At 42.4% G+C, this 16,325-nt stretch overlaps 1 protein-coding gene and 1 long non-coding RNA gene across 4 annotated transcripts in view; one reads left to right on the plus strand and one right to left on the minus strand.

Annotated features, from left to right (window-relative positions):
* Positions 1–5,334, minus strand: part of LOC104311843 (pituitary tumor-transforming gene 1 protein-interacting protein) — a 31,868-nt gene extending 26,534 nt beyond the window's left edge. For all 3 annotated transcript variants that reach the window (XM_069775406.1, XM_069775398.1, XM_069775415.1), the window contains exons 1-2: positions 5,179–5,334; positions 871–923 (exon numbers count right to left, since the gene is read on the minus strand). In XM_069775406.1, coding sequence (XP_069631507.1) covers positions 871–923; positions 5,179–5,293 — 168 coding nt within the window. In that variant the 5' untranslated portion in view covers positions 5,294–5,334. The remainder of the gene's footprint in view (positions 1–870; positions 924–5,178) is intronic.
* Positions 5,335–5,885: 551 nt separating this feature from the next.
* LOC138683514 (uncharacterized) lies at positions 5,886–11,853 on the plus strand. The gene is made up of 3 exons (XR_011323016.1): positions 5,886–6,012; positions 8,254–8,347; positions 9,828–11,853. It is a non-coding gene; the product is annotated as an uncharacterized lncRNA (long non-coding RNA).
* The last annotated feature ends 4,472 nt before the right edge of the window (positions 11,854–16,325 follow it).

Consider the following 16,325-nt stretch of genomic DNA (forward strand, 5'->3'; position numbering starts at 1 on the left):
TATCTATTTTCTGTGACATCTGAAGTTAGAATTCAAGACAAACTCTCACTTTAAATCAAGGAGTTTCTTCTACTCTGCAGGCACAGACACCTTTTGCATACTTATCACAACTCTTACCGTGGAGCTAAACAGTTTTGAGCAAAGGACAGAGAAACAAATTCTACTGTGGTTCTTTTGTTGCCTTATTGCAATCTCACTAGAAATCTAAACACTTTGCTGCCAGAATGGAGATCTAGCCTGGCAGTCTTCAGCAGTTACAGTCTGATGTAGTCAGAGGAGAGGCAAACTTATCTGAACATCTACAAAGCATCGATCCAGTCTGCCTCAGTTAAATGCTTAGGGCATCTCCAGAGAAAGGCATTTCTAGTTTATTTACATTAATTTCCCAGTTCTATCCAGCATACAAGAAATGCAAGCCATTTTACCCAGGTAAGATTCAGTTTATCTAGCCCTTGTATAAGATGCAAGCTTAACTGCTTGCAAAACAAGCACAGCAGCAATATCAACTCTCTCAGCTGGACTATGAAAGCACTGAGCACACGCTGAGACTGGAAGCCCGCATTCTACTCTGTCCATCCTCTCCAGACAAAGCAGAGAAATACCCTGAGCGACCAAATCACAGAGCAACCCTGGCAAAGTGAAAGCACACTGGCATTGAGTGTGACAGAGGGGAAGCAGCACATCAGTTGACTCGACCATTTAAATAAAACAGAGGCTTCCTCTTATTAAGGGTTGTTTGACTAGATTCACCATTAAAAACAAAACCCCCACCAAACAGCCAAACCAACTGCAACAATCTGACTTCATATTAAATGAAAAAAAACAACACACCACCAAATTCTCAGTCAAAAAGGATGTTAAAAATCTTACCAAAACATTTTTTAGACATTCTTCACAGGACCTCTGGGAAAACTCTGAACACGCTAGAAAAAAAAACCAACACAAAACAGACAGATGATGTATTTATTTTTACTCATTAATGTCAAGCATTTAATACAATATTTAGCCTTTTCTTTTTTCTACTTCTAGATAAAGCAATGATTTTGATTGAAGCAATGAAAGCTCATTATTCCCATTTCAGGAGAACTGCAGCAAACATACAAAACAGTTAAGCTTGACCTCTGACATAGGAAAACGATTTAAGCTTACCTGTAACTTCAATTTGCCTTCTCTAAGGACAACATCGGAGATATAACCCAAGAGCCTCCCTGTGTCTCTGCTGAAGTTCTAAGACATTTACACTTCAATTTAGAGAACATACCAAGTTTTCCATCTTTGGAAACCTAGCAAAGGCTGACCCCTGCCTAAGGTTGGTCCCCCTTCCATAGATATTAACCTTTTTCTGGGGAAAAGAAGTTTTTGAAAAATAAAGCTCTCCAAATAACATGATTTTAAATTACAATAAGAAAATATTTCCAAACGTAGGACACACAGTCATTTTGTAAGATGACAACAAGAAGTCTGACAGAAGTTTGAAAGTCCAAGTGATGCAGAAGGAAGTTAATTCATATTTTCTTTGGACTTTAAAAACATCTTCTATCCTAAAAAAAAGGAAAGTATTTACTGGTGTTCACATTCCCAGAAGATTCCAGCCAAAGGCTATGACTTTTTTTAGAAGTACTGCATGCTTATCATAAGACTGGTCTTTTTGATCCATAACATAGGCATAATTTGTCACCCACAGGACCACGTACACGCCATAGTCTTGACCTAGATGAACTACTTAACAGATGAGATGGAGTTTCCTCTCCTGGTCCGAACCTGGTTTTCCTTCCAGTAATTGAAATTCCTATGGCAGTTTTTAATACTATTTAACGAAACTAACTTCTGATTATTTCCACATATATCATATAAATATGAGGGTAAAAATATCTCCAAATCAGGAATCCAATTTTACTTTTAATGAATAACAGCATGTTAGTCATAAGCACTTACCCATCTGAGCTAAATTCTTGGCATGTTTCGGGATAACTACATATTTCAATGTTTTCTTTTCATAATTTAATATTATACCCTTCTGGTCCTAATTCTTAACACTAAATGCACTTTATGCAACAGTATATTTAGCTTTAATAAATCTGTTTAGAAAAAACACTTACTAGTTTATCTGGTACCAATTAATATTGGTACCGGTACCAATTAACTGAGAAACAGCCTAAGCATTAAGGGCCATATACCAATTCATGGAAAAAACCTGAAAAGATGACTCAGAAATAGTTCCCAGTTTAAACTAAAAAATTTTCAAGTGCACTTATTCCACACAGAGTACCACCATGCTCATTATAAAAATACTTCATTACGTTTTCAATTTAAGATTTAACACACCTAAACAAACCAGCTTTCTGAACATGAATTAGCAAGGTACTGTCAGAAGTGTGCAAGTACATGGAGGACTTCTAAAAACATGATTTAGGTTACATTTTCAGTAACTGAATCATCTACAGCAAAATGAAGAAATGTAATATTCTTGAGATTCTTATCAAAGGAAGTAATCTTACAAGCTTTTCATGCTGTTTATCTTCTTTAACTGCCTTTCTACTGACATATTATAGCTCAAACCTATATAGGCATATATAACCAAAAGACTGGGGCTTAAATTATTAAAAAAATTAGACTTCTATTATGTGTTTATTCTAAAGAAAAGCATAAAAGAGTCTTAATGAAAAATACATCATCACAACATACATCTCAAATCAAAACATCTTTATGTACTGCTGTTACAAAATGTAACATTACCAGGAGTTAAAAAAAATTTCCATTCTGCTTTATGTATTTCTCCGCGTCACATAACTTAGACATATAAATTTCCCACCAGTTAGTGTTCTCCACAGGAGCAGAGGATAAAACAAAACACCTCTCAAACTGAAAAAGAAGAAAAACGCAACAAACAACCTCTCCAATATGCCTTGCTAAAGCATTACATATACCAGCACATTAAACAAAAACAACTTTGAATTTGTTTTTATTCAGATAGATATCTAAGTTGACAGTCTCCCTCTAATATTTCAAGGGACTACTGTATTAACTTTATCAGGGGACAAAAAAAAAGTAAGCCATAGCACCACTACCAACAATAATTCACACTGTATTTTAAACAGTATTTATCTAGCATAACCATTCCTCCTATATTGGCATATAACATCAGCATTAATCACCTAACATGTAATAAAATGAGAAATCACTTTTACATATCAAGGCTGGTTTACCAAGCAGTGGAAGCATTACTTTGATAAGTGGTGTCATTTTTACCAAAATAGTTTGGGGTAACACCTTGTACAGAGTGAACTGTAACTATATGAAGATTATATTTTCACAAGGTAAGAAAAAGCTATCACTGTTCATGTGCTGTTTTTTTTACAACTACAATTCTGCCCACGCATACAGGAATTGTACTATGTTATACACAAATTATCTGCATGACCTTACTTTCAAGGAGACATACTCATGGACAAATGCACAGATACAGAACAAAGGCTTTCCTCCACAAAATACAGGTAAAACAGAATAGTGCTGACAATAAAACTCTGTTTTGTTTAAAAACAGCTTTCCCCCCTCCCCTTTCCAATAGGTATTTGTGCAGGAAGGCAGCATATGCGGATTTATTTACTTTTTTTTTTTTTAAAGTAAGTCAGGGCTCTACACCAGCATACATTAAGGACTGAGGGCTGCCATACAACCTTAAGATCAGTGACTTTTGGGGCCGGGGGGGGGGGGCCTACTCTTCTAGGTACTTTGTCAAACAGGGAACAATACAACCTTTGCAGCCCTGCTTCGTACCAGTCCAACTCTGTTGAACACAGGTGCTGAACTTGTGGAATATTTAACAGGATGACATACAAGGTCCCGCAATCTGGCAGAACTATAATAAAACTACCTTCTCACTCTTCATGAGCGCATCACTTCAGTATCTGACGCATGCATCTGATAGTCAACAAGTCTACCTCCCTACTTTTTTCCCCCCAGCTAATTCGATTTAAGATTAAAACTATAATACTTGTCATATGACATAACAATCCACCTTTATTTTTCACTTTCATCTTATTTCTAATATTTACTCCCTAAAGGTCACCCACACCTTTCTGTATAATATCATGATCCTTCTCCATATCAACAACCAACTTTTGCACATGAGCAAATTCCTAACTGACATAACAGTAACAATATGTGAAAAGGTTCTTCCTAGGGAATCCATAAGCAACTCCACTACCAACTCAGCCCGGTTTTTGGCTCCAACCAAACCCTTTAGTTTCACTTACGTTTCTTGAACTGCTAGAAAGACACTGATTAACTTGCAGTTATTAGCAGGTCTACCTTTTGTTCTTTTCTCCGAGAAACACCGACAGTTGCCTTTCTCTTCTGCCTCAAGTTAGTTGTCTCACAAAGCTGGATACTTGCTTTTCGAGTATGAACCCTTCCATAAAAGGAACGAAACACCTCAAAATGGACTCTAGAAACACGTGTGAACGCCCACTTGAGATACCCTCATTTAATGCAAACTAACCCGACGCGTACCCCTCTGGTCACATCCGCTAACGGCAGCCAAATTCGAGGACGAGCTTCACCAACTGCTTTCCAAAAGCAGCTATGAGATGAACAGAACAAACAGGACGGCAAGACCATCTCCGCCGGCTCCTCCTTCCGAGCCAAATTCCTCGCCGTCAGTCAGGACAGAGAAAACACAGGTGACTGCCGTCTCCTTGCAGCAAAACTCCGGACAACCCCACGGCCCCGCAGGCCGGCCAGCAGTACAAACCCTGGCGCCATCGCCCCTTCCTTCGGTGGGGAGCCCGGAGCCAGCCTCTCGGCAGCGGGCCGCCGGTCCCGTCCCGTCCCGCCCCAGCGGCGGCGGCGAGGGAGGGCAGCGAGGCGGAAGCCGGACGGGCGGCCGCCCTCCCGCCGCACGGAACCAGCCCGCGCCGAGGCAGGGGACGCGGACCCAGGCGAAGCCCCCAGCTCCGCCAACTCTCCAAAAGGCGCTCCCGGGCGGCGCTCGGCGCCCGCAGGCCTCGGGGCGAGCGGGGGCCTCTGCCCGTCCCTCCCGCCGTGCCCCCCGCAGCCCTGCCCAGGGCCGAGCGCGGCCCTCCGCGAACGTCCCGGAAAGGCCGCGCAGCCCGCACCCACGGGCGAAGAAGGGAACGGCTACGCGCGACCCCGCGGCTCCCCCCCGCCCCTCCTTACCCTGCGCCGGCGCTGGCGGAGCCGTGGCGGCGAGGCGCGCCGGCCCCGTCCCGGCGCGGCCCCACACCAGCGCCAAGCCCTGCAGCCACAGCGGCCACAGCCGCAGCGCCGCCATCACGAACCGGCTCCGCGCAGGCGCCGACGGCTCGAGGCGGGAGGCAGGGGCGGGCGGCGGGCCTCGCTGCGGGCCGGCTGCCCAGGAGCGGGCTTTATGGGACGGGGTCTCGCCCCCGCCGGCGCCCGGAGCGGGTGCTTCACCTTCCGTGAGCTCCCGGTGCGTGTGGCCTGGCGCTGGCCGTGCCTGCCGCGCCAGCGTCCCTCGGGCGCACCTGTGTGAGCGGCCGCGCTGAGCCCCTCGCCGTCACCTGTGGGCTCAGTTTTGCGATATACCGGGCCTTTTTTCCCCCTCCCTGAAGGCTTATTGTTCTTTTGATTTGACCCGCTTTTTTCCTGCCTTTGCTGTGTGGGCTCTTCCCGTCGCTGCCAGGGCAGGGAGGCGGCGAGGATCCCTTGCCCTGTCTCCTGCTTCCTGGTGTCTTTTTTTTTTTTTAAAGTGAGGATGGCCAGTGGGCGGCCAGAGCCAACAAAGGTATCCCCAAGTCAGGGCTGGCCAGAGAAGGGAATAAAGAGATGGAGACAAATGCGAAAATTTGCCACCACCTTCCCATTTCAAAAGACTAATGAGCTCTTGGTTTTCCACAGTGACCCCCACCTCTCGGGGCCTTACAGAAGCGTGTAGCGCCCTTTGAAGTGCCCAGGGGTGTACAGAACACCCAGACAGGGCTGCCAAGATGTGACACAGGAGTGGAAGAAACAGACCCCAAACTGGCTGAGGTGGGTAAGGGTAAGGACTCACAGGAAACTTTGGTCATCTCAACAGCCCTAGACAACTGTGCTTAGGCACTGAATCAAGTCCTTAATGGCCAGTGAAGTAAGACATCTGGCCATGCTTTGACAGTCGGCTTTGCTTTAATTAAATGATCCTAGAGCTGAACTTCGTCAGTTTCTCTGTGATTGTGTTCAGGAATGGGAAGTTTGATATTGGGCAATCAATAGCCAAAGTGCTGGTGTAGGTTTTTTTAGTGCTGAATGACTCGGCTTCAAGTAGGGAGTGAGCACTCCCTCCAAGTACGGCACTGTTTCAGTCAGCAGTGACTCCAGGTGCTTGTGACCTTCCTTCTCAAACACGGCAGCTTTCAGACCACTTTTATTAGTCTTGTGTAATGATACCACTGTTATCATTGAAAGTATTGCAATTGGTTTGTGGGCATAGGGAGAGTAGATCTCAGCTGTTTCAGATGCTTTTGCAAATGCACTTGAGTCTTAAGGAGGAATAAGATGAATGTTCTTCACAGTGCTTGACCTTGCCATCCCGTCTAACTTTAGACACCTGATTCACCTTGCTGCAGAAATTAATATCCCTAAAATCCCACACAGTAAGAGATGAGTAGCTCCAGGAAACAGTTCAGAGGGAATTGGGATAACTGCTAGTAATTCTGGTGACTTAGGCTACTGCGTAAAAATAAAGGGAACAAACCTGAGTCTTGTTGCTTGGTTCTAAGGCTGTTGGCCTTCAAAGCTGGCAGAGTGCTGTACTGTACCAGGATGGCTTTGTGGGAGATTTGGCAGTTTAGAAGGGGCTGATTGGAAGGTGCCCTTACCTTAAATTCAGTTTCAACCTGTGCATTAAGAAGTTATTTACATTTCATTCTGCCTATATCATCTTTGGATTTTTGCCAACAGCACTAGAGTCCCTGACCCTCAGTCTTCAGGGAGTGTTAGAAAAATAGAGCCAAAGTGTGGGTATATGGGCTATATGGAAACAAAGATGTTTTTACCTGAGCTTAATGTAGAACAATGCTGACTCATGACTTCAGCCTTCTTCAGCTGACTGAATCATAGATCATAGAATGATGTGGGTTGGAAGGGACCTACAAATGTAATCTAGTCCATCCCCCTGCAATGAACAGGGATATCTGAAGACTAGGTTTTGCTATGTGTTTGAGTCTATAAATCTCTATGCTCTGAAACACTTCTTTTTTTCTTGTTTCCGTATTCTTGAGTCACTTGGAGCATGCTCTTGGAATAGTAGAGACACACAGATGAGTGGCAAAGACTACCAAAGATAAGGAACTGTTTACATAGATAGTAATATTTCAATAGACTGTAGCTAAGGAGGCATACGACAGAGATGTATAAAGTCATGAGTGGCACAGAAAAAGTGAACACAGAATGACTGCCTTTTCTAATACAAGACCTAGAGGGCATTGAACACAATTATCAAGTAGAAGATTGAAAACAAAAGTACTTATAAGAAAATAAAGAGGTTGAAGTATAGCTAAGTTGTGAAACTCTGTCTGTGTATATTAAGGACTCTAAAAGTTTAGATTAGTCCAAAAAGATTGGATTTTTTTTCCATTAATATGTCTGTTAACAGTTATTAAGTACCAAGATATCACCTCTGGTTCAGAAAGTCCCTGACCCACACTGCCAGCAGCTGTGTGCAATTCCAAGGAAGATGCATTATACGATTGCTTTATTCTGACATTCTTCCTTAGGCATCTGTTGTTGACTGCCTTTTTAGGTGAGATGCTGGGCTAGAAGTGCCCTTGAAATGACTTTATGTAGCTGTTCTCATTAATTTCCTGAAAACCTTATATTATATTCCACATGATTTTGATTAAATGTACTGAATTATGTTTGAGGCAGAGGGGAAGTCCTCTAGCTAATTTTTTATATCTCAGATTTGGATGGGTTTATGTATTCAGTGAAGAGTGACTTCTCATAAACCAGCTCTAAATTCCAAGCCAGAGCTTGTGATTTTTCCTTGAGTTGCTTCTAGCATCGTTATTCTACAGAAAGTATTTTTTACCTGGAGGAAAGAGTTACAGGAGAAGGGGGAAAAAAAAGAATTTGCTGAGAGGTCTTCAGAAGTATGGTTACATCCATCTTCTCTGATCTAGCTTTTTTATTCCCTTAGGGGACAAAAACATTAATATACTTTATGAACAGCTATAGTAATTCTCTCACAATAGCTATACCTACAGTAATGAATCACTTTTTTTTCTTGATTAGGTGACCACTCCCTCAGCAGACATAAATTCCCAGGAAATGGAGTGTAGAAGACTTGAAAAAATGATCTACCAAGAAACTGGGTTTGGAACAAGTGGTATGTGTTAAGATTACAAACAAAAAGAAAATATCAGAACTTAAACAGATTTTGCTTTTTTTCTATCATAATTCTATATTCATTTCAAATGATAACAAGGATTTTTCTGCCAGCTCTGTAGATTCTGCCCGGGTTTTTGAACAGTGTTTCTACTCATGCATTTTCAGCAGCAGCTCTGGCCCCTTTTCCTCATCTCTGCTCCAGCTCCTCCCTTGTGATAGAACAGCTGAATGAGCCATTCACTGCATAGCTGAACAAAGAACAGATTGGTCTGACAGAGACTTGTCTTCTTTTTTTAGCTGGTTTATTTTTCATTATTACCAGTGCCAACAATCTCAAAGGTGACATATGAGTTACAAAGTCTGTGTGTGTTCAGTTGATTCCCTTAATGACAGTATTGCTTCATCACTGTGAATGAGTTTACCCAGCTTGCCTGATTACAATATGCATAAATAAGTCGGCTGATAAGTCATGTAAGTGATTAGAATGTCACTTTTTTCTTTGCTGTGTTAGGCTTATGGACATAGGCCCTGGTAAAAGGCATTTTACTCCAGCTATACATTGTTCAAAAAGGTTGTTTTAGTCTGTGGCTGGCTGAAGCATGAAAGTATCTTCAGGTTGCAATTTCATGTGCACTTAGATCAGTGTTCCCACAAAAAGCAGTCCGTGCTTCTCTCTCCCTGAATGCTGGTTCTCGTATTCAACAAACACTGTGGTGTATGAACAAAAACATTTCTGCAGTCCTATAGTGAACTGGTGCAGCTGAAAGTTTGTTTTTCAGCTAGATCAGTGATACCCTATCCGGGTCACTGAGCGGGGGACCAAATTCTTGTGCTGGCACAGCTAAGGAGGAATTGTGAGGACACGACTAATATCCCAGGGAAGAAAGAGGACCTTTTTTTATCCCTCTCTCAGTTGCAGGACCAGCTTAAATGCATGTTGGCTTCATATTAAAGCTTTGTTGAAGTCGTGCAAGAGGCTACATGTGAGGTCTAGTACTCTGTTAAAGTGGGGTACTAATTGTCATTAAATACCTACAGGGAGCAGATCTGCTGAATAAGAACATGCACCTTCCTATCATCATCCTTAAGAGTGTATTCAGATTTTAATAAAATGGCTCTTACAACTATAATCTTAAAATTCAATTAATAATACCATTTTATAGAGGAAAAGGTGCAGCCACAAGTTCAGGCTATTTCTCAAGGTCAAATAAAGAAAATTAAATCTTTCAGGTCAATATCCACCTTCTATCTTATAATAACCATCCTTCCATAGATAATCTTCACTGAAACAGATCTCCTAGAGATCCTAATAATTAGAAGTGGTAAGTATCATAAACAGATCAGCTCCAGTGCTGCAAATACACAGATAGAGGATATTTGCAGGGATTAGAACAATGCAGTATAGAGGGGAAGTGATATACTTTATTCAAGGTTTTGCAATTTTGCCATAAATACAATGGCCCAATTTTATCTTTCAGGCAAACCCTGAGATTAAACCAGAGATTAAATTCGCTGTTAAATGGTCTTAATAAATTCAGACATGATCAGCTGAATACTACTGGGACAGTTAAAGTAAGTCAGTCTTCTCAACTGATGTGAGCCCTTGCTGTCATGGAAATAAGATTTGCACCCACGGTGATTTTTGGCTTGCAAAAAGGGAGCCTAAGAGAATATAAAGGACCAGTTCAATATCTCTGCTAAGGGTGGTAGTAAGTAGCAGCTGATTTTCTTTGGTTTTCATTGTACGATACTCAGGTGACCACGCACTTAATATTTAGGGAGTAAATGTACTGTTCAAAGAGTATCTACATAATTACTCAATTACCTTGTGGCTATACTGAGAGATAAAAATGCTAGTCTCATCAAAGAAAGACATACAGTGAGAATTTTTGCCTTCTGACTTGCACAGCTCATGTTACATGTGAGGTTTTTTTTCTAAAAGGAATAGTTGCAAATATAACTGCTATGTGCACTGTTCTGCAGAATGGTTAATAGTACTGAATCGCAGTCAAATTGAATTATTTTCTATTGTTAGATTTATTGTAATACTACTGTGACTAAAATGACAAGACACGTGCTTCAAAAATTCTATTTTGGTAAGATCTGGCAATGCATAAACAGCTGTTAACATTTAGTCCTCTCTAATATTTCAAACAAGGGAGAGCAGTGAATTTTCTAATATAGCATGTACTGAACTGATCAATTCTAGCAGAGTTAACTAATTTATTTTGAAAACCATTGAACTTATCTAGACAAAGACTAATTGTTAAATGCAGCATTTCTTGGATGCAAGGGCTGATTTGTTTTTTTGGCTGAGCACTGGTGCACAAAAAAAGATTGGGACCTTGGCATAGGGTATTGTTCAAATCTCCCAAACAGGCCGGTTGGTTGCAGTCTGGGTAGCGACAGGAGTCACTGGATCAGATGAGACTTCCCTAACCACTTCTCTGCTCAGTTCTCGCATCCCAACTGGCCCCTGATTCTGTGCGACTACTTCAGCATATGCATTATCCAATGCTATAAATTATTTTAAAGTAAAACATCTTACTGTATTATGTACAAAAAGACTGTTCTGTGTGACCATTTCTGCATCTACAGGAAGATTTTCAACGGACTGTTTACAAGCATCTTATCTGTGTGCTATCTGGTCAGTTCTGCAGCAGGAGCCACCAGGAGTCTCCGGAAGGGCCAGATTCTCCACCCAGGATGTTAAATGACGCATTTTGATGTAGAAATTTGTCCTGGCACAGCAGGAGCTGCCTGGGAGGAATCCTCAGGACTGTCTGAAATCTCCACCTGAAGATCTCCCACAAGAGTCAGTCAGATCCTTTGTTCTGGAGGTGATGAGGAGCTGGGTCTGTCACCTTGTCTTTGCTCAGTTGAGTATCTTTTCTGTGCAGGGACTAGCTGAGGAGTTCCTGGACCACTCAGGGAGTTAATGAGTTTAGCGCACTGAGTGTGCACTGTGGTGGGTTGACCCTGGCTGAACGCCAGGTGCCCACCAAAGCCGTTCTATCACTCCCCCTCCTCAGCTGGACAGGGGAGAGAAAATATAACAAAGAGCTTGTGGGTCAAGATAAGGACAGGAGAGATCACTCACCTATTACTGTCACGGGCAAAACAGACTCAGCTTGGGGAAAATTAACTCAATTTATTACAAATCAACCAGAGCAGGGTAATGAGAAATAAAACCAAATCTCAGAACACCTTCCCTCCACCCCTCCCTTCTTGCCGGGCACAACTTCACTCCCGGATTCTCTACCAGCACCCCTCCAGCAGCACAGGGGGATGGGGAATGGGGTTTACGGTCAGTTCATCACACGTTATTTTCTGCTGCTTCATCCTCCTCAGGGGGAGGACTCATCACACTCTTGCTCTGCTCCAGCGTGGGGTCCCTCCCATGGGAGACAGTCCTCCACGCACTTCTTCAACGTGGGTCCTTCCCACGGGCTGCAGTTCTTCACGAACTGCTCCAGCATGGGTCCTTTCCACGGTGTGCAGTCCTTCAGGAGCACACTGCTCCAGCGTGGGTCCCCCACGGGGTCACAAGCCCTGCCAGAAAACCTGCTCCGTGGGCTCCTCTCTCCACAGATCCGCAGGTCCTGCCAGGAGCCTGCTCCAGCGCAGGGTTCCCATGGGGTCACAGCCTCCTTCGGGAACCCACCTGCTCCGGCGTGGGGTCCTCCCCAGGCTGCAGGTGGATATCTGCTCCACCGTGGACCTCCCTGGGCTGCAGGGGGACAGCCTGCCTCACCATGGTCTTCCCCACGGGCTGCAGGGGAATCTCTGCTCCGGCACCTGGAGCATCTCCTCCCCCTCCTTCTTCACTGACCTTGGTGTCCGCAGGGCTGTTTCTCTTACATGTTCTCACTCCTCTCTCCGGCTGCCGTTTCCCTCTCTCCCAACTTTTTTTCCTTCTTAAAAATGTTATCACAGAGGCATTACCACTGTCGCTGATTGACTCGGCCTTGGCCGGCGGTGGGTCCGTCTTAGAGCCGGCTGGTATGGGCTCTCTCTCGAACACAGGGGAAGCTTCCAGCAGCTTCTTACAGAAGCCACCCCTGTAGCCCCCGCTGCTACCAAAACCTTGCTACACAAAGCCAATACAGCACACAGGGACATCGCTAAGACCCAGCTACACCACAATTATAACTAAAGGATGACTTGACTTTCATCCAGCTCTTGCCACAGCACCTCTGTAATTGAAAACCATGCTGAACAGCATTCATCCAGCTGTGAAATAAGGTAGGCAACTTGTGATTTCCTGTGGGTTGTCTTCTGTCTTGTGGTTTAACCGGGCACACGCTTTCCCTGCGAACATGGCTATAATGCCACGCGGATCACGTTGTTTTGCTTTCTCCTGTTTAAAATTGCTGTTGCTCTCTAGAGAAATCTGTTTCTAAGATTCTGCTTTTTTCCCCCAGAATGAATTAATGTAATGAGACTTAATTGCATGCTTTGTATTTAGCATTTGCTTTGCCTTATTAAATCTCCTCGGTCATAGCTGGGGCAAGAGAGACATTGTAGTGGTACAGTCAGCTGGGGTAGGGTAAATAGGAGAGTTGCGAAATGGAACAGCCCAACAAAAGAAGGGTCCTGTTGCGTTCCAGCAATGAATAACTCCACTTGATTTAAGCTATTGGCTTAACGAACAGACAGAAAATATCCCCTGGCTGCTATTTCCCAGGCCTTGTCTAACTTCTGAAAGATTTCTTTTGTTAAAACTGATAAAGATCAGCTAACAACTTAATGCCAAAGTATAGGACAAATATTTACCCACACAGCTGCTCTTATTTGGTCCATTTTCTAAACTGTGAGAGGACCAGATTTTCTCTTGGCATTTCATAATCATATGAGTTAACATACTGTTTCAGTTGGACATTGGATCTTTTTCTTAATACTGTGTATTTCCTGGCTTGTCAGTGCTTCAGCTTTTCTGCTCCCTGCTGCAGACTCAGATTTGCGTCAGAATGCTATACAGCTGTGAAAAGACTGTAGTACTGATATGTCATATATCTCTGTTCTGATTATTTTCAATATAAAGTGCTAATATAATTTGCTCCTTGATTCAACAGAAGTAATTCAAGAATCCTAATGCCAAAACATCTCGCTGTAGCTTTGATCTGTCTTCCTCTCTCCATCGCCTTAATTCAGGCTAATTAAGAAATTGTATCTGTATGTGGTTACTTTCCAGGAGTTTTGTGCAATACCAGTTCTACACCATCGCAGAAAAGGATTCCCTTCTATTCTTCTTTCATAGGCAGTATAAAATCCCCATATTTAAAAATAGTAATGTATCATTCCAGCACACATCCCAGAATACTTAACCTGGAATCTTGACTGTAGCTATTACTTGTATTTTGCTCCTTTGAAGAAGTTAAGATACTGAGAAGTTAGCATTGGTTACCATGTTACTTAGTTTCACAATATAGACTCCCCTGTATTAAGCAAAGCAGAGAGCTACTGTTTCAGAAAGCAGTAGCATTACAAGTGTTCCAGCCCACACAGCATCCTGCCCAAATCTCCTTGCATGTGGTATGTATCTGGGATGTCGACAATTCAGGAGTTTACAAATGTCTGCCTTTACACACCAGACATTTTCAAAACAACTCTGATTAAATCCTTGTTTAGATTCACAATCATTTGTTTCTAGACAATGGGTGACATTTGTTTATAGCTGGATCATATACCGAATGGGGATTTTCAATTTAAACCTGATGTTGAAATTTCTGGTGTTTTTATCCATGCCTGTGCCAATGGAAAAGGAAGTCCTGCCTTCTGCTACATTCTCCCTTCTTATGTTCAGTCACAGTTGTGCACTTATCCAGCAAAAGACACAATACACATGGTTAGACACAGACAATATTTTCAGGAAATACAATAATCACTTCAAGCCATATAGGAAAATTTAAGAGCTCAAGAAAACAAATTAGTAGCTTTCAGCTATTAGGAACTTGTGTTTACTCCTGCTAGGAGGAAGACGTGACAGCTGGGAACAGAAATAAACCAAAGGAAATGTGTTAAATTTCTATAGCAGGGGTTTATCAGTAACAAAATGAAATGCAAAACATTGTAAAAATAGCTGTGAGAAAAAAATAATCTCCAGAACCAACCCAGGAAGCATGATCAATTTGAGTTTTCTAATTTACAATAGTATTCAAGCAAATCCAGTTGTAGGCTGCATTATCTATGATAGACCATACAGAAGCTTCTACAGACCCTCATGCCATCTCTGGTGCCCTGCAAAAATAAGGAGGTGTCACCTGAGATATTGTCTTGCAAAAGATGCCTACTGGAGGGCTGCTGTGGAAATCTGGGCCCAGAGAACTGACTTGCCCACGCTAGGAAAGCAGGGAGAAGAGCCTGGAATTCTTTTGGGAATGGGGCTGTCCATGAAACAAAGACAGCTATGATGCATAGGAAGAGTCTTAGAAGAAAAGGACAATTTTCTAGGGACAGAAATTGTCAAAGGCAACCTTTTGTCTCAAGAAACAGTAATTTACTTCGCTGACTTGAGAGTCAAAATCAAAAGCTGCAGGGTTTTTTGTACTTCAGTAGGCATACACAAGCAGCTCAGAGGGACATTTCATCAAATTATGTTGTTTTCATGTTATCTATCTAATAAGACCTTTTTGAGTTCTTTTCCTGTATTTTAAACTAAAAAGTCTCTGTGATGTGTTTCAGTATACCATGAATAGTGAAATGTAGTCAAGCAAATTCTGTTCTGCCCAGTGTTCAAGATCTACAGGAGCTCTAAGCAGATTAGTGCTGAGAGCCTGAGAGAATTATAGCTCTCAGATGACTTCTCAAGTGAGGCAGACAGGCATCAGCTGCTCAGATTAGTGGTTCTCAAGGTTCTCATAACTCCTTGGCTAATTAAGGTGCAGCCACATGGCGTTTGAAAGTGTACATGCAAACTAACAGGAACCGATGTACCATAATGAATGATGAACTCTGTAACCCAGCGGCAGTTGACAAAAGAACTGCTGAAAACCCCACCAGCACCTCGGTATTTGCTAAGCTGTAATGCCAGAAACCTCATGTGTTGTGGCTGCCTGTGTGCCACCAACCTTACAGAGCCAGCTCTTTCCAGTTGTTAGCCTGACTCTCCGAATTATTTGCAAGGGAAACATCCTCGCCTCTGCAGTTGCGGAGGTCAACAGCATTTGGTCAGAGTTGCAGATGGCAAGTCAGATCTGAAGGTGTCTGCACCACAAGCCTAAGAAAGGACAGAAAGGTGAATATTTCTTTTGATGATTGGGCTTGTATTCTCAAGGCCTTCTCTGGGAGGTCTATAATTGAATCACGTAGAATAGCAGCCATAGAAGGCAGCCAAATTTGTGCAGTCTGATTTATCTGCAGCTGTACTGTAAAAAAAAATGCCCTCCCACTGAGCCTATTTTGTGAGAATGAAATTCCTTGTCAGCTGCTTCCTGAGGTGATACTTTTGCTAGGAAATTCAACCTCTCTGTAGAACACCTTAGCACAGCAGTAGAAAGAACCCGATCATTTTATTGTTGCTGACTTGATTAAAGAGTCAGAACAGTGCAATAATAGTCATCCATGAGGCTGAGTGTTCAAACAGAGATAATACTAAACCATTTGGATCTAACCTATAAGCTAATGCAAATATCTTAATATCTGGCATTATTAATCTATTAAAAAATTAGCTCTTTTCCTTACTAATATCATTATCAGTTGAGATTTCTTAATACATAGTTTAAAGCAGTGTAATCTTCAAGTTCAATAAAAAAAAAAGTCAACGCTTTTTTCCACTTCATTACCTTTTTTCCTTTTCATACCTTCTTTTTCTAAGTGAATTAGGATGAAATGAAAGAAAAGGGAACAAACTTTGAAATGTTTTGAAACATGATTTTTTGCCTTGCTAATAAATGTTCAATGTTTTTCTTGAAATGCAGCATTTTAACAACTTCTACAATTAATAAACATAACCTACATTAAAAAAATGTTCATAT

The sequence above is a fragment of the Haliaeetus albicilla genome, chromosome 2, assembly GCF_947461875.1.
Source record: "Haliaeetus albicilla chromosome 2, bHalAlb1.1, whole genome shotgun sequence".
NCBI lineage: Eukaryota > Metazoa > Chordata > Aves > Accipitriformes > Accipitridae > Haliaeetus > Haliaeetus albicilla.